Source organism: Glycine max, assembly GCF_000004515.6.
Source record: "Glycine max cultivar Williams 82 chromosome 14 unlocalized genomic scaffold, Glycine_max_v4.0 Gm14_scaffold_84, whole genome shotgun sequence".
NCBI lineage: Eukaryota > Viridiplantae > Streptophyta > Magnoliopsida > Fabales > Fabaceae > Glycine > Glycine max.
The window spans coordinates 39198-64204 of record NW_024464687.1 but is presented as its reverse complement, the minus strand read 5'-3'; the positions used below and the strand labels follow the sequence as shown (position 1 = coordinate 64204).

The window sequence follows — 25007 nt, the reverse complement described above, 5'->3', positions numbered from 1 at the left end:
AACCGCAAAACCTAACCTATTTTCACTCTACTCATTTGCACTTTATTCAAATTCTCCTAACACATTGTATCTACCCTCTCATCAATACACACTCGCCCTTCATTCAAAATTTCCTTAATTACCTATTGTGTTCATTCTCTCATCACATGCACATTTGCTCTTCATTCACATTTTCCTAAACTTCTTTACTCACCATCTCACCAGCACACACTTGGTCTTCATTCACATTTCATGAACCTCTACAGGAAAATTGGACACAGGTTTAAAGGGTACTTGTTGTCCTTTAACAACCATGTTTAGAAAGAATTTCGTGAAGGCTTAGTATATAGGGCTCCAAGGAAGAGGTTTTGATCATTCGCTACGTACTATGTGCGAGAGCAAATACAAATGGCAAAGGAACAAGGTAAAGAGAAGTAAACTAACGAGGGCTTTATGAAGTTTGGTAGTGTAATGGGTGTGTTTGGGACAATTGGGAAAATTAAATTGTATTAATAATCCATTACATGTATATTTGATTGTTTTTATAATTGATTATAATGAGAATAAATGATTGTTTAGGTAAGTATTCGTTTGGATGCACCGAAAAATCAACTTTTACATAAGAAAAAGTGCTGAAAGGGAAATATGTTGAGAAATAATCATTAATTACAATTTTTCAGATTGATGAAAAACAACTTTTTTTTTTCAGGAAAAAAAATCTATTCTATATATGAAGCTATATTTCTATGCCGTCAAGTGGCAACTGAAATGGTCTCTAGTCTCTACCTATTCTATTGAGCTCAACCTATTCTACGAAGCTATATTTCTATGCCGTCAAGTGGCAACTAAAATGGTCTCTAGTCTCTACCATTAAAATACAACAGTATTCTTCTTCGAACAACAATTGGCACTAATCATTAAGCAGTGTAACATTATTTATTCCATCCCATACGGCATTCCTAGCCTTTATTGAAATTTGTTTAATTTCTTCTCAATTTCTTCTTTTATTGCAATTTGTATAATAAAGAGCCCTTACTCAACACAAAACCACATCTTCCATAATGTGTATAGCATCATAAAGTTATGTATTTCGTTCTTATTTTCCTACTTCTCAGGAAATTGCACTTTACTTGACAGTTTAACAGTGAATCAATCCATCCGAGATGGTGAGAATGAGCCTTTGGTTTCAGCAGGTGGAATTACAGAACTGGGTTTCTTTAGTCTAGGTGTTAAATATAAAATGCAGAGGAGAAATTATATAAGGAAAGAAGAAGGCTTTTATTTCTTCCTGCAGGAATACAATTATTCAATGACAATATGCTCTATTTATAAAAGAAATTGAGCCACTACACTAGCCACTAACTCCTAGGTGCCTAGGAAAACAATATCCAGCAATAACATAATTTATTCAAATACCCCACATCACCTAATAACAATATCAATAACAGAAACTTAAAACCAATTAAATGACCCACGTCACCTAACATTCCTTCCCGTAAACTAAATGATCAATATTCAGTTTAAACAACATAAGCAGTAGAATATTATCTCTGAAACTAATTATTCAAAACTGCCCACACCAAGCAATTTTTGTAGCTTCTGAAATACAGGTGCTTTGAGAGGTTTAGTAAGTATATCAGCAACTTGATTTTACTTCTGCAGAAAATCAGACTTATGATTCCATCATTTGAGAGATTCCTCAAGAAGTGATACTTCACATCTATATGTTTACTGCGCCCATGTAAAACTGGATTCTTAGAGAGCTTAATTGTTGAACTGCTCACAATAGATTGGAGTTGGTCCTTGTTGCTTGAAACAAAGCTCTTCAAGAATTTTTCTAACCCAAATAGCTTCGCAGGCACATGAAGTCGCAGCAACGAATTCAACTTCAGTTGTTGACAAAGTGACAATTAACTGCTTCTTTGATGACCATGTGACAGCTCCTGAACCAATCATAAAGACATAACCTGAAGTGCTCTTTCTATCATCTTGATCTCAAGCATAATCGATCACTATCAGTGAAACCAATTAAATTTGTCTTTCTCCTTTCTTGTAAAACAGCCCATAACCAACTGTCCCTTTCAAGTACCGAAAAATTCTTTTTGCTGCTAGAAGATGCATTTCTTTTTTTGGACATTCCATGTACCTGCTAATAAGACTTACAACATAAGTTATGTCAGGTATTGTGGCTGTTAAATACATCAGACTCCCAACAATTTTCTTGCAAAGAGTGTTGTCAATCTTCCTTTCGTCGGGATCTCGAACAAGCTTCAAACCCACTTCAGTAGGTGTGCTAACAGAGTTACCATTTTTCATTTGAAATCTGTCCAGAATTTCTAGCACATACTTCTTTTGAGAAATAAAGGTTCCAGCAGCAGATTGCATTACTTCAATGCCCAAGAAATAATGCAACATGCCAAGATCAGTCATATCGAATTCAATCATCATGGATTTCTTGAATTTCTCAAACATGGCAGCATCACTCCCAGTAAAAAAAAGATCATCCACATATACACATACAATGAGTATTTTTCCACCATTACTAATTTTTATAAAAAATGTATGCTCATATGGACATTTTTTAAATCCTTCTTTCAAGAAATAAGCTTCAAGTCGACTATACCAAGCTCTTTGGAGTTTGTTTTAATCCATATATAGCCTTTTTCAATCTATATACTTTATGCTCATTTCCAAAATTAATATATCCAGGAGGTTGTTCAATAAATACCTGTTCCTCCAAATCTCCATGCAAGAATGCCAATTTGACATCCAATTGAAAAATGGGCCATGAATGTTGAGTTGCAAGCGCAATTACTAACCTGACAGTATCATGTCGAGCAACAGGAGCAAACACTTCTTTGTAGTCAACACCAAATTCTTGCTTGTAGCCTTTAGCTACTAAGCGTGCCTTATACTTCTCAACATCTCCATTTTTCTTCAACTTTGTCTTGTACACCCACTTGACACCAATTGTCTTGTGTCCCTTTGGAAGATCAGTAAGCTCCCAAGTGTTGTTTCATTCAATGGCTACAATTTCTTCATCCATCGCCTTTCTCCATTTTGACTCTTTTATAGCCTCTTCGAAATTTGTAGGGTCACAATCCAAAAATAAAGCAAAATGTATAAGAGGATCTTCAGATTGGTGTATTCCAGTTACCTCATAATTGATCATCCAAGCTGGCCTTTTTCTAACACATTGAGGTCGTTCATCATCTGATGCTATTGTTGGTGAACCTGACGTATCTGCTACATTTTCTGGTGGAATTTGTTGATGATTTTCTGCTGGTTGTTGCCTCTCCTTTCGTCAACTCAATCAAAGTTTGTAGGTATTTTGTTGCTTATAAGCTTTTGATTGATTACTAACACCAAGAAAGATGCATTTTTCTCCCTTATCATCTAGCTTTGTCCTCCTTTGATTTGGAATGTGGGCATATGCGACACACCCAAAAATTCTGAAATGATCTACTACTGGTCTTTGTCCACTCCATGCTTCCTCTGGTGTCATATTTTGAACAGCAAGTGTGGGACTTCTATTCAAAATATGAATGCTCCAATTTACAGCTTCAGACCAAAAAGTTTTGGGAACACCACTCCTCGTCAAAAGGCTGCGCACCACATTCATAATTGTGCGATTCTTCCTCTCACAAACACCATTTTGTTGAGGTGTGTAGGCAGCTGTAAGTTGCCTCTTGATTCCATGGGCCTCACAAAAATTTACAAATTCATGTGAGTTGTATTCTCCACCTCGATCATTGTGAAGTACTTTTATTGGGCTATTGGCTTCTTTCTCAACAAGTACATTAAAATTTTTAAATGCAGTGAAAGCTTCAGATTTTTTTTGCAAAAAATACACCCATGTCTTGTGACTAAAGTCATCAATAAAAGTGATCAAGTATCTTTTACCGCTATTTGAATATGGATTTATTGGCCCACAGATATCAGAATGCACCAACTCCAATGCCTTTCTTGCTCGCCATGATTTTCCTTGTGGAAACTGATTTCGATGTTGTTTGCTAACCACACGTTCTTCACAAACTTCAGAGGGAGATGTAATTTGAGGAAGTCCAATCACCATATTTTTATGCCATAGGATCTTTAATCCACTAAAGTTTAAGTGGCCATAGCGAAAATGCCAAAGCCATGCACCATTCTTCAATTTGGTTGAAAAACATGAGTGATTGGTGTTGTGGAGATAAAGTGGGAACATACAATTTGCTATCATCTTAACTTGAGCAATTAAGCCTATTTTAGCATCTCGAATCTGACATACTCCATCTTTGATAGAAATTTCATACCCCTTTTCTTGCAACTGACCCACACTAAGTAAATTGGTTTTTAAATCTGGGACAAAAAGAACATTAGAGATAGTGTGACTTGAATTCTCTTTGGTTTGGAGAGTTACTGTTCCTACTTGAATTTGAAATTGAATTTGTGGAGCCAAACTTTGGAGCCAAAATTTCACTAATTATGATTAGTGAATTTTAGTTATGGTTCAGCCCACTAATCCAAGATCAATTACAAGATTCTCCACTAAGTGTGCTTAGGTGTCATGAGGCATGAAAAGCATGAAGGACATGCACAAAGTGTGACTATATGATGTGGCAATGGGGTGTAGTAAGCAAATGCTCACCTCCCCCTCTAAAATTTAATTGGATTGGGCTTCTACCAATTCAATTAAATTTATTTCCAACCACACACATCAAATATCCACTTAGTGCATGTGAAATTACAAAACTACCCCTAATACAAAAACTAGTCTAGGTGCCCAAAAATACAAGGGCTGAAAAATCCTATATTTCTAGGGTACCCTACCTACAATATGGAGCCCTATATACAAGGACCAAATATAATGACATCCTAGTCTAATATGTACAAAGATAATTGGACCCAACCTTGGCCCATGGGCTCAGAAATCTACCCTAAGGTTCATGAGAACCCTAGGGCCTTCTTCAGCAGCTCTAGCCCAATCTTCTTGGAGCCTCTTGCTCATGGTTCTAGTGATTGGTCCCTTCCTAGGGAGGATTGCATCATTTCCCCTAGACAGAAATTGTGGAATTATCACCAAACTTGACTGTATTGCAGAAGGTTTCTTCTAAATCAGAGAACATCATCTTGTCTCCACAAATATTGTGACACCCTCTACCCCTCACATATATACTAACAAAGGAATAAAAATTCAAATATTAATTAAAAGTATTATTTTTTTTTTACATTTTTAAAAACAAGCCTTTCAAAGGGATAAAAGACTCACATTCACTTTCTTCTACATCATATTCAAACTTGTCTAAATAATTAATAAAGTCATCTCGGTTCAAACAAGACCGTCTATGACTTCATACAATTAATATCAAACCCTATACCCCAATGCCACATCCTATCAGAGCGTTGTGTCCCGACGTCCTTCAACACAAGGTTCCTTAAAGCAATTCACCTAATCATCTGCTCCCCCGAACACAAAGTTCAAGATCATCTACCACTAAATGTGACACCCTTTACCCCTCACATATATACTAACAAAGGAATAAAAATTCAAATATTAATTAAAAGTATTTTTTTTACATTTTTAAATACAAGCCTTTCAAAGGGATAAAAGGCTCACATTCACTTTCTTCTACATCATATTCAAACTTGTCCAAATAAATAATAAAGTCATCTCGGTTCAAACAAGACCGTCTAAGACTTCATACAATTAATATAAAACCCTATACCCCAATGTCACATCCTATCAGAGCGTTGTGTCTCGACGTCCTTCAGCACAAGGTTCCTTAAAGCAATTCACCTAGTCATCTGCTCCCCCGAACACAAAGTTCAAGATTATTACAGGATTCAAACAGAAACAACACACGGGGAGTGAGTTATCACATTCCTAACTAATAGAGAAACAAGACAACTAGATATACATATCATATAAACCAAATAAAACTTACTTACATGTAATTCACGTAATTCCACCACTTTGTCATTCAAGGTTCACTTTTCATCCATCAATCACACTTTTCAATCATCAATCATATTACACAGGAATCACACATTCTGATCCAGACATAATAACACATCAATTTCATAATAAACAATTAGCAAGCGCATGAGATAGTTATGCTAAGACTCAAGTCTATATGCAATGTGGTACCATGTCAGTGAAAAACCACCCTGGGGCGCTTAGGAGTACATGACAAGACACACCCCACAATGGGTTTGTTGATCTGGTCACTCTTACTAAGTAAGATCATAGGGAGACCAGTCAGGGTCACGATGTTTTGCGAGAATGCTCCAACCATATGGGATTAGCATAGGCTTAAAGGAGCACTCAAACCCGGTGACCCCCAAGGCCTACACTCCGAAGAGTCCGTCAGGGCCTCTGCCTCCTGATTCAGGTCCAACCCCTAAAATCATTTTAACACAGAGACACTGCTCATGTATTTATACAATACTCATGACCTCACACTCGTGTTTTAAACACATACAACATATTGGGCTACAATTTAACACTGGTTCCTAAATAGGAAACCTACACTTTCTCTTTAATATTGCGCATTTACACTTTTCTCAAGATAACATTGGTCGGGTTATTGTACAATTCACAGCTTACAACACAAATAATATCACATCAAGAGTTAATCACACACTTATTCACAACCAAACTCATTCACAATTTCACATCTCATAATGTCACAATCCACCATCACATGTTTTCACGTATCTCACAATTCAACACCTATTATAATTTACACTTTTACTCAATCTCAATAACAATATTATAATCTTAAGACAACATATTATTCCACAATTCATTACATATTTCATTTATAAGCATTGCTCATGAATTATACAATACCCACGACCTTACACTCGTGTTTCAAACACGTTTAACACATTGCGCTACAATTTAACACTGGTTCATGAATAGGAAACTTACACTTTCTCTTAAACACTGCGCATCAACGCTTTTCTCAAAATAATATTGGTCGGGTTATTGTATAATTCATAGCTCACAATAGAATGATTGTCACATCAAGTGTCAAACACACACACTTATTCACAATCTAATATCATGCCCACAATTTATCTCATAATATCACATCAACCATATCATTTTTACATGTATCTCGTAAATTGACACATTCAACTTTGTACTACTCAATCTTCACAATAATATTATAATATCATTATAATGACTTATTACATCTTATAACTCATATACACATTACACAATAATAATATTTGCATGATACAAAACATATATATATGTATATGTATATAGTAAATTAAACTACATTATTTTTAATCAAAGAATTTCTATAACAATTAATTTAATATTACATCAAAAGAAATTACCACTAGGCATTAACCTTACAATTTTCTTTAATTTATTATTCTAGTATTACAATAATTATATACATATAACACATTGATCACCGTCGTAGAAAAATTAGAACAAGATAATAATTTGTATAAAATAAGTTATTGAATAATATTATTTAAAATATAATTTACGTTAATAAAAAGAGCTTAATTTTTCTAAGGGGTTCACACTCAACACAAGAACACATCAATTTCACAACAATTTCTCATGAGATCAGCTGATTCATCAAACATATATAATTCACTGTAATAATTATAAGGATAAAATGAAAATTGCAAAAACACCCAAAAACTCATTCCAATTGATATCTATAAGGATCCTTACACATGTTCTCACTAATCCTCAATTGTGAATAACTCATCTCTTACCTCTAAGCGGACTCATGTGTCTTCAGACAGCGATAACAACATTTCTAGCAGTTTCCTGAGATTCCTCCAGATTTTTTTTCCCTCTAACTGCTCCGATAGAGTTTCCAAACGTCAGAGAGACAGAGAAGGGATTCAAGCCTCCACTTGTACTGTCTTGGTGCGATTCCTTTTTCTCACTCTGTAAATATTATCTCGCAAATCCCAACGGTGAAGGTGTGCGTAACGGAACTTAAAACCAAATATCAAAATTTCATGAAAATCTAACGGTTAACGAAACCAGGATCGTAGTTTTACTGAGACCGTTTTGAGTTTCTATGGGAAAGGAAAAGGCTACGATGCGAAAGGTATTTCTCTCAGATCGAACATGATATTGAAATTTCCAACGGTGAAAATGCTAGAAATTGGGTTGCGAATGTGGTTCTCAAATTTCACAACGATCCAACGGTGAATGAGTCTGAGATCATCATTTTTCTGAGACAGGTTTGGTAGGCTGCTGCTGGAGAAAGAAAGGGTTTTGAGAGGAGAAGGGAAAAAACGAAAAAATGAGGAAAAGGAGGGGCATCGTCATTCTGAAAACTTACCTAATATCGCTATTTATACCTAGGGTACATACAACTTATTATTACTCTATTTATTTGTTTTTAATATTTTATAAAAAAAAAGAACTCTATTTTATTCCTTATCAGATGAATAAATCAAATGTCCCCCTTTTTTTTCCTTCAAATCATTATTTCTCATTATCTATTTATTTATATAAACCTGATCATTTTTCTAAAACTCTATTTATTTAAAAAATAAAAATTCTTTTTAGATTGGCTTACGAAAAATGGGATGTTACACATATGGTTGCTGCATCCAGTGTCTAAATACCACATGTTTTGTTGAGTTTCTTCCTTCACATGACACACCATCAGAAGAGACACCTCCTCTTCCTTTTCAACAAAGTTAGTTTTCTCTCCATTGTCTTTGTTCAAGTTAGTTTGGCATTCTGACTGATAATGGCCATACCTGTGACATTGGTAGCATTCAACATCTGACTTGTCTGCTGACTTTGATTTGTGAGTTGTAAAATGATGGCCTCCTCGACCTCTTCCTCTTCTGTGGAATTGATTATCATGGTGTTGCTGATATTCTTGTTGATTGCCATGCTCATTGCTTCCCCAACCTCTACCTCTGATGCCTTTACCTTTCCCTTTTCCTCGTCCTCTTTCTCCTTTTGATGTTGAGCGATTTTCTATTGAGACTTTCAATGCTTGTTCCTCTATGTCCTGCTGATTAATTTTCTTCTCATGAATCAATAAGGAACTTTGAAATTCATCAATTGAGAGTTCCTTAATGTCATGAGCTTCTTCAATAGAGCAAACAACAAAATTGAATTTTGGAGTCATGGACCGAAGAATTTTCTCAACTACAGTGATATCCTCTTTTTTGTCTCCATGGATCCGCATCTTGTTGACGATAGCCATTGTTTGTGAAAAATAGTCTGTGACTGATTCTCCTGACTTCATTCATAGTGTTTCAAACTTTGAACGAAGTGTTTGAAGTTGCTGCCTCTTTGCACATGCAGAACCTTGGTATTTCTTCTTCACAGAATCCCAAATGTGCTTAGATGTATCCTTGCAAAGGATAGTTCCCAAGATTGGGCGATCAATTGCTTGGAAAAGATAATTCTTTGCCTTGAGATCCTTTAAACGCAACCCTTCTATTTCAGTTTTTTTTGCATCTGTCATTGCCATGCTGGCCTCTGGTACAGGAATTCCATCTAATACAACTTGCCTATACTCCTTGGACCTTAAGAAGTTTTCCATCAGCATGCTCCAGTGGTCATAATGACCATAAAATTGAGGAATAGCAGGTTGCACGAAATTGTCTGTGGCCATTGTTCTTTATTGTTGCTGCTAAATGGGAATCAAAATAATTTTTTCAGACTCTTTGCCTCACTTCCTAGTGTTTCCCTTTGACTTAACCTTTCCGTGTTTACACTCTCACCCTTCCCTTTTTACACTAAAAAATAACCTTGCTCTTGATACCAAATGTTAAATATAAAATGCAGAGGAGAAATTATATAAGGAAAGAAGAAGGCTTTTATTTCTTCTTGCAAGAATACAATTACTCAATGACAATCTTCTCTATTTATAAAAGATCCACTACACTAGCCACTAACTCCTATGTGCCCAACGTGCAAATGAAACAAACCAAATAACTAGGAAAACAATATCCAACAATAACAGAATTTATTCAAATACCCCACATCACCTAACAGCAATAACAATATCAACAATAGAAACTTAAAACAAATTAAATGACCTACGTCACCTAACACTAGGCAATTTATCAAAGCGATATTTGGGTGTGTGGTTAAAAAATGTAAACCCTAGTTCAAAAGTGTGGGTGGCTAACCGAAATACACCTATTGAGAATAACTCAGGAGTTCTCAAACTCAATGAAAAAGGGGTTCTTGAGCTTCTCAATCATAAAAGCATCGCCATTTGGTCATCATCCAATATATCAAGCATAGCAGTGAATAATAATCCAATTGCACATCTTTTGGATTCTGGGAATTTTGTAGTGAAATATGGACAGGAAACAAACAAGAACAACATCTAGTGGTAGAGTTTTGATTATCCAGGTAATACATTGTTGCCAGGAATGCAACTTGGATAGAATTTAGAGACTGACCTAGAAAGATTTCTATCATCTTGGAAAAGTTCTGACGATCCTGCGAAGGGAGACTATGTTGCAAAAATTGATCTTAGAGGAAATCCTCAAATAATTAAATTCAAGTGATCCATTATGATATCAAGAGGAGGATCATGGAACAAAGTGTTTACATTTGGTAACCCGGTTCCTACTCGTGAAGCATCGCAAAAAATTGTGTTAAATGAAAAAGAGGTGTATTTTTGAGTGAGAGCTTCTTGATAGGTCGGTCTTCAAGATATTGAAACTGCCACATTCAGGAAATGGGATGATTTTAGTTTGGACAACTCAAACCAGCACCCAAAAGGTAGTCTCAACTGGGGCAAAAGATCCACGCAAGAATTATGCCTTTTGTGGTGTAAATTCTATATGCAATTACGATGGAAACGTTGCAACATGTGAATACTTGAGAGGATTTGTTCCTAGTTCTCCTGGTCCATGGAATATAGAAGTTTCTTCTGACGGTTGTGTTTCAAAGAATAAATCTAATTACAGTAACAGTTATACAGATAGCTTCTTCAAGTATACAAACTTGAAATTGCCAGACATCATTTCATCATGGTTTAATAAGACTTTGAGCTTGATGAATGTAAGAAGTCATGCCTTAAAAATAGTTGTTGTACAGCATATGCAAATTTAGATATCTGTGATGGAGGAAGTGGCTGTCTACTTTGGTTTCATGGTCTATTTGATATGAGAAAATACTCTCAATGGGGACAAGACTTGTATGTTAGTCACTACTTCAGAATTAGGTACATGATCACTTTTTTGTTTATGATTTTGATTTTTGACTTTGGTTCTTTGCTCTCTTTTCTTGTTTGGTTTCTGTTTTATTATTGAATTATTCTAAAAGAAAAGTGTGGATTAGCGTAAGGCCTTGAGAACACTCAAAGGTGATCGAGTTAAACAAACATTCTATTATTGCATCTTGAATTGCCATACTCAAGTTGAGACAATAACTGAAACGAAGATCTGGTTTGCAAGATTTTGCTCATAACTGCATAGGAAGTTATTAGTAATGCACGCTATTTATTATATAGCATTTATTAGAACCTAGCTTTCGAGACCTAGGTGTCTCCAGAAACAAGGTAAGAAGGGAATAAATTTGTATTATTTGCTTGCTTCCATTAGTTACATTGCTACTCTTTATATAGAGTTTTTCTCTGATTCTAACAATCCTAATGGTGCTTTTGGCAATTTTCCTTGGAGGAAAAAGACAAACAAAAGGAATTCTGCATTTTAACGGATACGTGCCACCTCAGCGGACTAACAGAATCTGAGGATTTGAGGATCATGCTGCGTGTCACTGCAGGGCACCTTGCCTCCACTCACTTTTCCACAAAATCCCTTAGGTATGGAGGCTTGACAATTGCCCTCTTTGGCCTTAATTCTATTCCTTGAATTGTTTCTGAATGTGGTTCTGCTATTGCCTTTGGTTCCTCTGTGTTGTCTCGTGCTATGCCTTTGGTTGTAACACCCACTCAACCTATAGAAATTAGACTCACTTTCTCAGCTTCAAGCAATAGAACTTCTTATATTTACAGTTGTTGACTGATCTTGTTCTGTTTCTTTTAGATCATGTTGGCCATGGAAACATGAAGAATAAGATACTAGGAATCATTGTTGTCACGAAGAACCTCGAAGGCGGTGTTCAAGTGGTTCAGGTGCTCCAAGAAGGACTTGCTATAAATTAGTATATCATCGAAGAAGATGATAACGAATTTATGCAAATAAGGTTCAAAGGTGTTGTTCATCGTAGCTTGGAAAGTTGAGGGGGCGTTACATAAGCCGAAAAGCATCACTAGGAACTCGTAGTGTCCCTGGTGCGTCCTGAACGCCGTTTTGCTGATGTCTGCTTCGTTCATCAAGATTTGGTGGTAGCCTTGCATGAGGTCCAGCTTTGAGAACCAGGTGGCGCCGTCGAGCTCGTCCAACAGCTCATCGATTGTGGGAATAGGAAAGCGGTCTTTGATTGTCAGTGCGTTGAGGGTGCGGTAATCAACGCAGAACCTCTAGGACCCATCACGCTTTTTGACAAGAAGCACAGGTGAAGAGAACAGTCTGTTACTTGGGCGGATGATGCCAGTCTAAAGCATCGTTGAAACTTGGGCTTCTATTTCGTATTTTTGATAATAAGGGTATCTATAAGGTCTTACGTTTACAGGGGATGAAGCTGAGGTGAGGTGGATGCAGTGGTTTGTCGATCGGGATGGGGGTAGGGAAGATGGTGGTTGGAACAAGGACTCAAATTTGTGTAAGAGGGATTGAATTTCTGGGGATGTGTTGGGAGAAGTGTGTATAGGGGAACAGACTCGGATGTGGAAGAAGTCACTGACACCATCCGTCTGAATCATACGACGGAGCTGTGGGGGAGAGACCACTTGAAGGTCTTGGACTGAGTCACCCCGGAGTTCGATAAGTGCTCCCTGATGAACAAATTTCATCGTTAAGTTGGTGTAATCAGTTAAAATTGGTCCGAGGGACTTTAACCAATGGACGCCGAGAACGATATCGGCCCCACATATAGGCAAGACATACAAGTCAGTGGTAAATGTATATCCTTGGATTTGAATCATGGTATTGGGGCAAATCGTGTGACATTCAATCTCATTCCCGTTCCCAACAAGGACACGCAAGGGGAAGGTTGGTTGTGGAGTGAGGCCCAGATGACGAACAAGGCGATTCTGCACAAAATTGTGCGTGCTGCCACCGTCTACGAGGACGAAGACGACATGGTGAGACACCTGGCCAAGGAGACGGAGTGTTTCCGGCGGAGAGTGGCCCGACAGGGCACAAAATCTTATTTGGGCCTGGGGTTGTTCGGGTTGGTTTGAGTTGGGCGGGTTTGGGTTTTCGGGGCTCGGGTTAGGGTTGGGTATAAAAGGGTCTGAAGGTTCTGGAGGATTATCTTCATTCACGATTAGAAGGGAGAAACAGGAGGCCCAGCGGTGTCCCTTGGTGAATTTGTCATCACAGTTAAAGCAAAGACCTTGCTCACGGCGGAGAGCCATTTTGGCCGGAGTAAGGCGCTTGAGAGGCAAGGGAGGGGGCTTGGGTGGAGTGGGTAGCAGAGGAAGAAGCAGGGGATGTGGTGAGGTTGTGGAGGGAAGTAAGGTAGGTGGTGGTTGGGGTTGAGGTGGAGGTGGGCCAGTGGTGAAGGTGGCGTGACCATGAAACACGCGGCGGTTGTCGGCTAATTTTTCCTCTTGAAGTCTGGCTAGTCCTGCGGCGTGGACAAGGGTTAGGGGTTGGAGAGCTTGCACCTCCCGTCGTATGTCAGGGTCGAGGCCCGAAACGAAACAACTAAGGAGAAGGGAGGGGGAGAGGCCGACGATTCGGTTTGCAAGGGTTTCGAATTGCTGAAGGTACTGAGAGACGGTGCCCTTCTGGGTTAATTTGAAGAGAATTCCAGTTGGGTCTTCACACGGGGAGTGAGAAAAACGAGCCTCAATGGCTTCGAGAAAACTAGCCCAGGTTGTGAGTTGGTGGTTGCGGGAAAGCCATTGGAACCAGGCTAAAGCCAGCCCTTCCATGTAGAAGGAGGCTATGGTGAGTATCTCGGATTTTGGGGTTGAGTGGTAAGCAAAAAATTGGGAAATTTTAAAAATCCACCTCGAAGGGTCCGAGCCATCGAAACGGGGAACATCGAGTTTCATTTTGGGAGGGGTGATGATGTTGTTTGTGTGGTGGGGGTTGGCCGAGGAAGATGAAGGGGAGTGGGTGGTGGCAGTGTGTTCCAGGTTCGAGACGCGGAGGAGCAAGTCCTCAAGTTTATCAGTGACCTGAATTTGGCTGGCTACGAGTTTTGCTATTACATCTTCAATACGATCCAGGGTAGACTTATCGTGCGAAGCCATGGGAGGAGGAGAAAATGAAAGCACCAGAAATGTTATGTGCTACGAAAAGAACCTAGCTTTCGAGACCTAGGTGTCTCCAGAAACAAGGTAAGAAGGGAATAAATTCGTATTATTTGCTTGCTTCCATAGTTACATTGCTACTCTTTATATAGAGTTTTTCTCTGATTCTAACAATCCTAATGGTGCTTTTGGCAATTTGCCTTGGAGGAAAAAGACAAACAAAAGGAATTCTGCATTTTAACGGATACGTGCCACCTCAGCGGACAAACAGAATCTGAGGATTTGAGGATCATGCTGCGTGTCACTGCAGGGCACCTTGCCTCCACTCACTTTTCCACAAAATCCCTTAGGTACGGAGGCTTGACAATTGCCCTCTTTGGCCTTAATTCTATTCCTTGAATTGTTTCTGAATGTGGTTCTGCTATTGCCTTTGGTTCCTCTGTGTTGTCTCGTGCTATGCCTCTGGTTGTAACACCCACTCAACCTATAGAAATTAGACTCACTTTCTCAGCTTCAAGCAATAGAACTTCTTATATTTACAGTTGTTGACTGATCTTGTTCTGTTTCTTTTAGATCATGTTGGCCATGGAAACATGAAGAATAAGATACTAGGAATCATTGTTGGTGTGACTATTTTTAGATTAATCATTACATGTGTATGCATATTGATGATTAAAAATCATCATGGTAAGTATATATAGTTTAGTGTCTCACACAGGTTATTATGCAAATAAATGTAACATGTGTCAGTGGTTACACACGTTTATTTTTCCACCAATCAGGGTCTGCAAGAAAATTTTACAGCAAAATTTACAAAAACATACAGAGAAAGGAAGATGTTGATTTGCCAACTTTTGGTTTGTCAGTTTTAGCTAACGCCTCTGAAAACTTCTCAAACAAAAGCAAGCTTGGAGAAGGTGGCTTTGGACCAGTGTACAAGGTGATATAGAAAACTATTATCCATAACTTATATTTTCCTGAAAAGCTTTCTAACTATAGCTGAAGAAAAAATTTCAGGGAACCCTGATAGATGGGAAAGCTTTATGTGTGAAAAGTCTGGACAAGGGTTGGAAGAGTTCAAGAATGCAATGGCATTGATTTCCAAACTTCAGCACTGTAATCTTGTAAAACTTCTTGGTTTCTGCATCGAAGGAGAAGAAAAAATGTTGATTTATGAATACATGCCCAACCACAGCTTGGACTACTTTGTTTTTGGTTGGATCCCTTATGATTTTTTTTTAAACATACATCTATTTCAGTCTTCTTACGCCTTATATGTAGTTTATGGAATTATGAAGACTGCAACTACTATGCTAAATACATGTGTGTATTTGACTAGATGAAACACAAAGGAAGTTGCTAGATTGGCATAAGCATTTCCACCGTTATTTATTACTGGCATTGCTCGAGGATTTCTCTATCTCCATCAAGACTCTTCGCTGGGAATTATTTATAGAGATTGATAGATGCAATGCTTGTAGCTGGCTTTGAGGGCCAGCACCTCCTGAAGAAGAAGAAGAGAAGAAGAAAGCTAGAGGGAAGGAATTTTGTATTTCTCATTCATGATCTGCAGCTTTATTACACGTGCATATTTATAGTGTGAATTTCCTAACAGAATTGTGATTCTGTGCTAGGAAAAGATTACAAGCAAATGGATTTTGTTATTGTTGTCCCCTAATTCTCGACAACCATGATCTTGTAGATTTCCTTCTTGCCAACTCAGCCACGATCACACATGCAGGCTTGATGATGGTTCTTTTTGTTTTTCCTTCTAGCTGCACCCCCCTGTTGCTAGGTCTACTGTTAGTTGCTTCTTGCACCTCTCTCTTTATCATTCCACGGCCCTTGCAAAAATACCTTGTCCTCAAGGTGTTGGGGTTCAACGCATGGCTTCCAAAAGTGATGTCGCGATCCCAAGGTCTATTCCGACGAATTGCACCCGGTTTAACAGTTGAGATAATGCAAAGGCAAATGATTGGAGCTTGTATGTTGCCATAGCAGCCCCATAAAGAGGAACAATGTTGAAGAAAATTGTGGTGCGAACGAGACCGAGATTGGGCAGATGAAGAACTACCATAGGAAGCGAACCCGACAATGGTGGAAGGAATGGTTGCACGGGTGCGGGACATAGAGGCACAATTGGCATGGGAAGCGGAGGCGGCATGGACGACGGAGGTGGCATGGGTAGCGGAGTCGGCATGGGTGACAGAGTCGGCATGGGTGACGGAGTCGGCATGGGCGGCGGTGGTGGCATGGGCGGCGAAGTCGGCATAAGCCGCAGAGTTGACATGAGCGGAGTCAATATGATGGAGGTTGATGCCTGCACAGGGACGGTTGATGAAAAATATGGAGTGGGATTGTGAGGGCTCAGTCGTTGAAGAAGGTTGTCGATGGAGGTGGCCAAGGTGTCGACGGTAGTGGCGGGATTGAATTGGCTGAAGGTAAGTTTGGCCAAGGCAGCCTCGAGGCGGTCCACACCATCGGAAGAAAGTTCAAGGTGATTTGATGGGTGTTGTGAATTGTGGTGGTTTTGGCTGGAATGGTAGCCATGGAAGCAAGCCATGGGAGCTCTGTTTGGCTGGTGGTGTGAGTTGCGATAGTTGAAGCTGGTGTGACAGCCATGGAAGGTAGCCATGGGCTCTCAATGAAAGCACCAAAAATGATAGTTGCAGTGCTTTTAGCTGGCTTCGAGGGCCAACACCTCCTGGAGAAGAAGAAAGTTAAAGGGAAGGAATTTTGTATTTCTCATTCATGATTTGTAGCTTTATTATACGTGCATATTTATAGTATAAATTCCCTAACAGAATTGTGATTTTGTGCTAGGAAAAGATTACAAGAAAATGGATTATGTTATTGTTGTCCCCTAATTCTCGACAACCATGATCTTGTAGATTTCCTCCTTGCCAACTCAGCCACGATCACACATGCAGACTTGGTGATGGTTCTTTTTGTTATTTCTTCTAGTTGCACCCCCTCTTTGCTAGGTCCACTATTAGTTGCTTCTTGCACCTCTTTCTCTCTATCAAAGATCTTAAAACTGATAATATTTTACTGGATGCAAATTTGGATCCCAAAATATCAGACTTTGGCTTAGCTGGATCATTTTTGGGAGATCAAGTTGAGGCAAACACAAATAGGGTGGCTGGAACATAGTAAGTTTCAATATAATAATTTTTTTGTATTACCTTGTCAAGTTAAGTATTTTTTTCTTTGAAAATTTAATTTCCAGTGGTTACATGCCTGTGAGTATGCTGCACGTGGACATTTCTCGATTAAATTAGATGTCTTTAGTTACGGTGTGATACTACTAGAGATTGTAAGTGGGAAGAAAAACAGATTTTTTGGACCCGGAGCACTACAATAATCTTCTTGGACATGTAAGCATACTGATATGATTATGTTTCTAATTAACATATATATATATATATATATATATATATATATATATATATATATATATACATATAAATTGAATTATTTCCAACCCCCCACTAATTTAATTCTTGCCATCTTTGGCATGGAGATTATGGACTGAAGAGAGGGCATTAGAAATGTTGGATGAACTTTTAGAAGAACAATGCTCACCCTCTGAAGTCATACGATGCATACAAATAGGCCTATTATGTGTGCAACAAAGACCAAAAGATAGGCCAGACATGTCTTCAGTGGTATTATTGTAGAATGGCGATAAATTAATGCCAAAGCCAAAGGTTCCTGGATTTTACCCTGAAACAGAGGTTACATCTGTAGCAAATTGTTCGTTGGAAAATCACAGACTGTGCTCAGTTAATGAACTTTCTATCAGAATGTTAGATGCAAGATAGGAAATTGATGCAATTAAGAAAATTTAGGGCTTCACCTTCCAATGTGGGATATATTGTTTATTTTAGCATACATAATTAGTGAAGGTGCTATTACGAGCTCCTGCTTTATCTTTGTTTCCAGTATCCAAACACACCTTATTATAGAGTTCTAGAAAGACATCAATCGTTAATTACAATTTGCAGTTAGAATATGGTTGTGAAGCTTTTCCAGTTCTTGACATGAAGCAACTTAGATTCCTCTGAACTTTTTCCAACATCACAAAAAGGAAAAATTTGAGAAGCTTTATCTCACAAGTTGTGACTGTTTAAATTTGTAACTTTTGTACAAGGGTACTAAATCTGCGGGATGAAAATCATCAATTTTAAAGGTTTGAATGATTTATAATATTGTCAAAAGAAAAACAAACTAATACTCATTTCCAAACATATGTTATATACTTTAACACTTTCTACTTAAGAGTATTAAACACTATACATAAGCTTATTGCTTAATTAAGTCACATTGTTGTTATCTGTTTGCTTTGAACTGTCAGTTACCTTCCCAGATATAAGACTTTATTTTTGAAACTGAGGTTTCAAGCTCAGCTTAAAAAGTAAAACATTGCCAACTGAAAACTTTGAAGCGAACCAATTTCTGTAGAATTTCAGTGGACTATTTCAGATGGCATTGTCATGGGAAGCTCATGTAAATTATCTTAATATATAAAGAAGGTTCCTTCTCAGTTCCTTAGAATGGAGAAATCTGATTTGGTAAAATACTTAGATGCCTCAAAAGATTCGGGTGTGCGTTATAAACGTGAAAGGTCCATGCGTGTTTGGTTTCACGTTGAGTTATCCGAAACCAAGTGATACTTGAGAAGAATTAATTATGAGTCTAAAATTAATTTTGAGTATAACTAATTTTATTCACTTCAAAATCAAATTTAATCATAATCAATTTTATGAAATAAATTTCATATAATATCAATTTTGCAAATGCTCACCCAAACATACAAGTAGAAGATAATATTTGATTAGTTTGTTTATAATTTACTAATATGCAATAATTTTACCTTCTCCACTTTGAATGTTATGCATAAAATATTTAGGTTGTACAGAAGTCAGTATACAACTTAAATATATTAGGTGATAGGTCGATCTAGTTCAAATACCAACCATTTATTTAGATTATAGCCCCACTTTAAACTTTGAAAATGATATTTGTTACAAAAAAATCTTTTAATCATTGGCTTATTAATTGTGACAAGGTATGATAATCAACCAAGTAACCCGTCTCCCTGGCTAGTGGAAGATGTTTAGGAAATTTTTACGGTTGAGAAGTGAGGAAAAGGAAGAGTATACATCAGCAAGGTAGGTTAACGTAAGTCTTTGACTTGGTATTGGGAAGTTCTATTGGCCTCGACCTATTTTCTATACTGCCAAGTGGTAACTAAAATGGACTCTATCATTAACATATAAGTATAGTCTTGTTCTTTCTAAAAAGAACGAAAAAACTTGAGTGTTCATAGAGGCAACTAAAATGGACTTCATATTAACATAAAAGAAATTATTTGACTGATAAAAAGAAAAAAGAAACAATAGTCTTCATCTAACAACAATTTGCACTTAACATTAAGCATATTGTAACATTTTTATTACATAATGTCCAATCACATAGCAGTTTGTTTGATTTCTTCCCATTTTATAACATGGTCATCCTTTGCCTCTGCATATCAAGAGTGCGTACTCAACGTTAAACCTCATACCCCTGATTTGGTAGTCACCATTGCTTCCACAACATAATGGTGCGTAGCATTATAATGTTATGTATTTGGTTCTTCATATTCTTCGACCTGCCGGGAACTTCCACTTTAATAGACAGTTTGGCAGCGGGTCAATCTATTCGAGATGGTGAGACTTTGGTTTCAGCAGGTGGAATTACCAAAGTAGGCTTCTTTAGCCCGGGAAATTCAACAAGACGATACTTGGGTATATGGTACACAAATGTATCCCCTATAACTGTGGTGTGGGTGGCTAACCGAAATTCACCTCTTGAGAATAACTCAGGAGTCCTCAAACTCAATGAAAAAGGGATTCTTGAGCTTCTCAATGGTAAAAACAGCACCATTTGGTCATCCAATATATCAAGCAAAGCAGTTAATTATCCAATTGCACAGCTCTTGGATTCAGGAAATTTTGTAGTGAAATATGGACAGGAAATTACCAATGAGGACAGCGTCTTGTGGCAGAGTTTTGATTATCCATGTGATTCATTGATGCCAGGAATGAAACTTGGATGGAACTTAGAGACTGGTCTAGAAAGATATTTATCATCTTGGAGAAGTGTTGACGATCCTGCTTTGGGAGAATATACTGTCAAAATTGATCTAAGGGGATATCCTCAAATTATTAAATTCAAGGGACCTGATATAATATCTAGAGCAGGTTCATGGAATGGCTTGTCGACTGTTGGAAATCCGGGTTCCACTCGTTCACAAAAAATGGTGATCAATGAAAAAGAGGTGTATTTTGAGTTCGAACTTCCTGATAGATCAGAATTCGGCATATCTTCATTGACCCCTTCAGGCACATCGCTGATTTTATATTGGACAACTCAAAGAAGCACCCGGCAAGCCGTCTTGTCAAATGCGGACAAAGATCAATGTGGGAGTTATGCTTTTTGTGGTGCAAATTCTATATGCATTTATGATGGTAACGTTCCAACTTGTGAATGCCTGAGAGGATATGCTCCCAAGCATCCTGATCAATGGAATATAGCAATTTGGTCAGATGGTTGTGTTCCAAGGAATAAATCTAATTGCACAAACAGTTATACAGACGGCTTCTTGAAGTACACAAACATGAAATTGCCAGACACCTCTTCATCATGGTTTAGTAAGACCATGAACCTTGATGAGTGTCAGAAGTCATGTCTTAAAAATTGTTCTTGTACAGCATATGCAAATTTAGATATCCGTGATGGAGGAAGTGGCTGTCTACTTTGGTTTAATACTCTAGTTGACCTGAGGAATTTCTCTGAATTGGGACAAGACTTTTATATCAGACTCTCTGCTTCAGAATTAGGTACTCCATCAATTTTTTTCATTTTGCTTTTAATTCCTGCCATTGGCTTCTTTGCTCTCTTTTCTGGTTTAATTTTTTTTATTTATTACATTGTTCTACGAGAAAAGGGTGGAGTAGGTAAGTCCATCAGAACATTCAATGGTGAGTTAAACATTCTATTTTTGTGGCTTGAAAACTATGATCAAGTGTAGAAAATAAATCAAACGAAGATCTGTAGTTATTACTCCTTTTCTGTCTTTTAGCTATTAATAATTATGTTAACTGAGTTGGTTACTAAACTAACCTTGGGTTAGTTGACCATTACTTTTGTTACTTGTAACAACCTTTAGGTCTACTATAAATACTTGAGATGTAACTACTTTCAGTTGAGTTAGTTAATATTAAAAACTCCATTTCTGAGTTTAAGCTTTTTCTCTCTTTTCGATTCTGAAATCCTTTTAGTGGTTTGCAAGATTTTGCTAACTACTACATAGACAATTATTACTAATTCATGTTAACTATTATATGACATTTATTTTTCAATTAAATACAATGTGTTTCTCCCCCACTCAGTTTAAATAAACTAAAGTTACTCTCTTCTTAGCTTCAGTCAATAGGGCTGTTTATTTTAAAGTCGATGACTGATCATGCTCTGTTTCTTTTAGATCATGGTGGCCAAAGAAAAATCAACAAAAAGATTGTAGCAATAGCTGTTGGTGTGACTATCTTTGGATTAATTATCACATGTGTATGTATATTGGTAATTAAAAATCCAGGTAAGTATATAGATATAATTTAGCATCCAATACTAACAATTAGGAACAAAAACAAAAATGTTCATACTGCGTGTCCATGTTTATATACTGTTATTTTCCAATGATTCAGGGGCTGCAAGAAAAATTTACAATAAGAATTACAGAAATATACTAAGGAAGGAAGACATTGATTTGCCAACTTTCAGTTTTTCAGTCTTAGCTAATGCCACTGAAAACTTTTCAACCAAAAACAAGCTTGGAGAAGGTGGCTATGGACCCGTATACAAGGTGATAAAGAAAACTGATATCCTTAACTTGTATTTTCCTTAAAAACTTTATAAAAATAGTAGAAGATTATTTTTCAGGGCAAACTGTTAGATGGGAAAGAGTTAGCTGTGAAAAGGCTTTCAAAGAAGTCTGGACAAGGGTTGGAAGAGTTCAAAAATGAAGTGGCATTGATTTCCAAACTACAGCACCGTAATCTTGTAAAGCTTCTTGGTTGCTGCATTGAAGGAGAAGAAAAAATATTGATTTATGAATACATGCCCAACCACAGCTTGGACTACTTTGTCTTTGGTTGGAGCCCTTATGATTTATTCTAAACATCTGCGACAAATTATAATCTTCTTATTTCTTATTTGTAGTGTATATGGAGACTGCAACTGCTACTAAATAGATGCATGTATTTATTTGACTAGATGAATCGAAAAGGAAATTGCTAGATTGGGATAAGCGTTTCGATATTATCAGTGGCATTGCTCGAGGACTTCTGTATCTTCATCAAGACTCTAGGTTGAGGATTATTCACAGAGATCTAAAAACTAGCAATATTTTACTAGATGAAAATTTGGATCCCAAAATATCTGACTTTGGTTTGGCTCGTTCATTTTTGGGGGATCAAGTTGAAGCAAACACAAATAGGGTGGCTGGAACATAGTAAGTCATTTGCTATATGATTATGATCTTTTGATATTGTGCTATCATGTTTTTAATCATTTTACTTTGTAATTTTTTTTCAGTGGTTACATGCCTCCTGAGTACGCTGCACGTGGGCATTTCTCGGTGAAATCAGATGTCTTTAGTTATGGTGTGATAGTACTTGAGATTGTTACTGGGAAGAAAAACAGAGAATTTTCAGACCCAGAATGCTACAATAATCTTCTTGGACATGTATACATATTGATCTTTCTATGCTGCTAATTAATATAAATTGAATTATTTCCCACCTAGTAATTTAATTTTTTCTTTCTTAGGCATGGAGATTATGGACTGAAGAGATGGCACTGGAACTACTCGATGAAGTGTTGGGAGAACAATGCACACCCAGTGAAGTTATACGATGTGTACAGGTAGGCCTATTATGTGTGCAACAAAGACCACAAGATAGGCCAAACATGTCGTCAGTGGTATTAATGTTGAATGGTGAAAAACTATTGCCAAAGCCAAAGGTTCCTGGATTTTACACTGAAGCAGAGGTTACATCTGAAGCAAATAATTCATTGGGAAATCCCAGACTGTGCTCAGTTAATGAACTTTCTATCACTATGTTCGATGCAAGATAGAAAATGGAGGAAATAAAATCTTAGGGCTTCACCTTCGAATGTGGAATATATAGTTTATCTAAGCAGACATAATTTGTGAAACTGATATATATTATGAACTCCAGCTTTATCCTTGTTTCATAAATCCAAACACATGCAACCAAATAGTTTCACAAAGACAAACAAATAAATACAGTCTTATAAAGAAGATTCTTTTTCAGATTCCTTAGAATGGACAAATCTGATTTTGTGAAATATTCAGATCCTTTAAAACATTGTGGTGTGAGTAATAAACAGCAAAGATGAAGAAGATCAGCTTCGTATAGTTATAACTTACCAATATGCAATGATTTTAGCTTTTCCACTGGGAATATTATGCATTAAAAGTTTAGGTTGAACACTAATAAGTATACAACTTAAAATATATTAGGCGATAGGTCTAGTTTAGACACGAACCATGTATTTAAGTTTAGATTATTGCTGCCTTTTGTTCTACAAAAATTGTAACATCCTCGTTTTCGTAAAATAAATTAAAAAAGATTTTATTTAAAAAACAAATACAATTTTAAAAAAATAATGAAGTTTTTATAATTAAATACATAAGGAAAAATAATTTTCACTACTATAAAACTTGTTTACTATGACGCGCAAATAACATCGATTGGTAGAACCTGTTCCACACTTTTTGCGATGTTATTCGGCAAGTGCACCAAGTCGCACAAGTAATATATAAAACGGTAAGAACTGAGTATCGTATCCACAAGAAATTTGTTTCACTCAGAAAATGTATGTTCAGTGAGCAAACATTTGTACACAACCAAAAGTGAAGTAAATATCAAGCTGAGTTTTTGTGTGGAAATCTAGTTAACCATAAATTGAATATCTACAAATTGAGAAGTAAAAATGGTCAAGTAAAAAGCATTGGGTTGTTCTACTGAATCTACCTTGATGTTGCCATACATTTTTCTCTATTTAATGTTATCCTAGTGTTCTTATGCTGAGAAATTACCCAAACCAAGATCCCTCGAGTGAATGGGCCTAACTCTCTTTAAACCTCGTCCTTAATCCCTCAACAAACTCAGCCTAAAAGAGTTGCATTAAGTCTACATCATAATATGGACTAGATCACTGCACTCCATTCCTAGACATACAATTTTCTAGCTTGCTCTATCAAGTTCTAAGGCTTTAAAGCACTTTCCAATGCTAAAAATCCTAACTATACATACAAATGGGTGATCAAGCCACAAACATGTAAAAATAAGCATGGATAGAAGTAATGAACACATAAAAGCAATATTAAATAGATAGTGAAAAAATATTACATCAAAGGTTCAGCAGAACTTCCCAACCAAGTGGTTTAGCCTTCCATTACAAGTAATGAACTTTCAATACAAAGGATAGATTTTGAGGGAAGAAAATGGCTAAGAATGGTTGAGGATGTCTTCTTCAACCTCTACAACCCTAATGTCACTCCTCTAACCTAGACTCTCTTGGTGGCTTTGTTTCTATCGCTCTAGCTTCTCCTTTGGCTCTGTTTTTTGACTCCTCCCTCTAGTTGAAACGCCCCGTTTCACTAAAGAA

At 37.1% G+C, this 25007-nt stretch overlaps 1 protein-coding gene and 1 pseudogene across 1 annotated transcript; both read left to right on the top strand.

Annotated features, from left to right (window-relative positions):
- Positions 1 to 387: 387 nt before the first annotated feature.
- LOC100784600 (G-type lectin S-receptor-like serine/threonine-protein kinase At4g27290) lies at positions 388 to 18088 on the top strand (annotated as a pseudogene).
- Positions 18089 to 19791: 1703 nt separating this feature from the next.
- LOC100784066 (G-type lectin S-receptor-like serine/threonine-protein kinase At4g27290) lies at positions 19792 to 23799 on the top strand. Its single transcript, XM_041013699.1, has 7 exons — positions 19792 to 21151; positions 21796 to 21906; positions 22016 to 22173; positions 22251 to 22461; positions 22584 to 22821; positions 22905 to 23055; positions 23139 to 23799. Exons 1-7 carry the CDS (start codon positions 19870 to 19872, stop codon positions 23445 to 23447), a joined length of 2460 nt encoding a protein of 819 aa, XP_040869633.1. The 5' UTR covers positions 19792 to 19869; the 3' UTR covers positions 23448 to 23799.
- The last annotated feature ends 1208 nt before the right edge of the window (positions 23800 to 25007 follow it).

Excerpts from the sequence above, each read along its gene's own strand:
- LOC100784066 (XM_041013699.1), top strand. The coding sequence starts at position 19,870 with ATGGTGCGTAGCATTATAATGTTATGTATTTGGTTCTTCATATTCTTC. Across the intron at positions 21,152-21,795 it reads ACTCTCTGCTTCAGAATTAG|ATCATGGTGGCCAAAGAAAA; the intron begins GTACTCCATCAA and ends TGTTTCTTTTAG. Across the intron at positions 21,907-22,015 it reads ATTGGTAATTAAAAATCCAG|GGGCTGCAAGAAAAATTTAC; the intron begins GTAAGTATATAG and ends CCAATGATTCAG.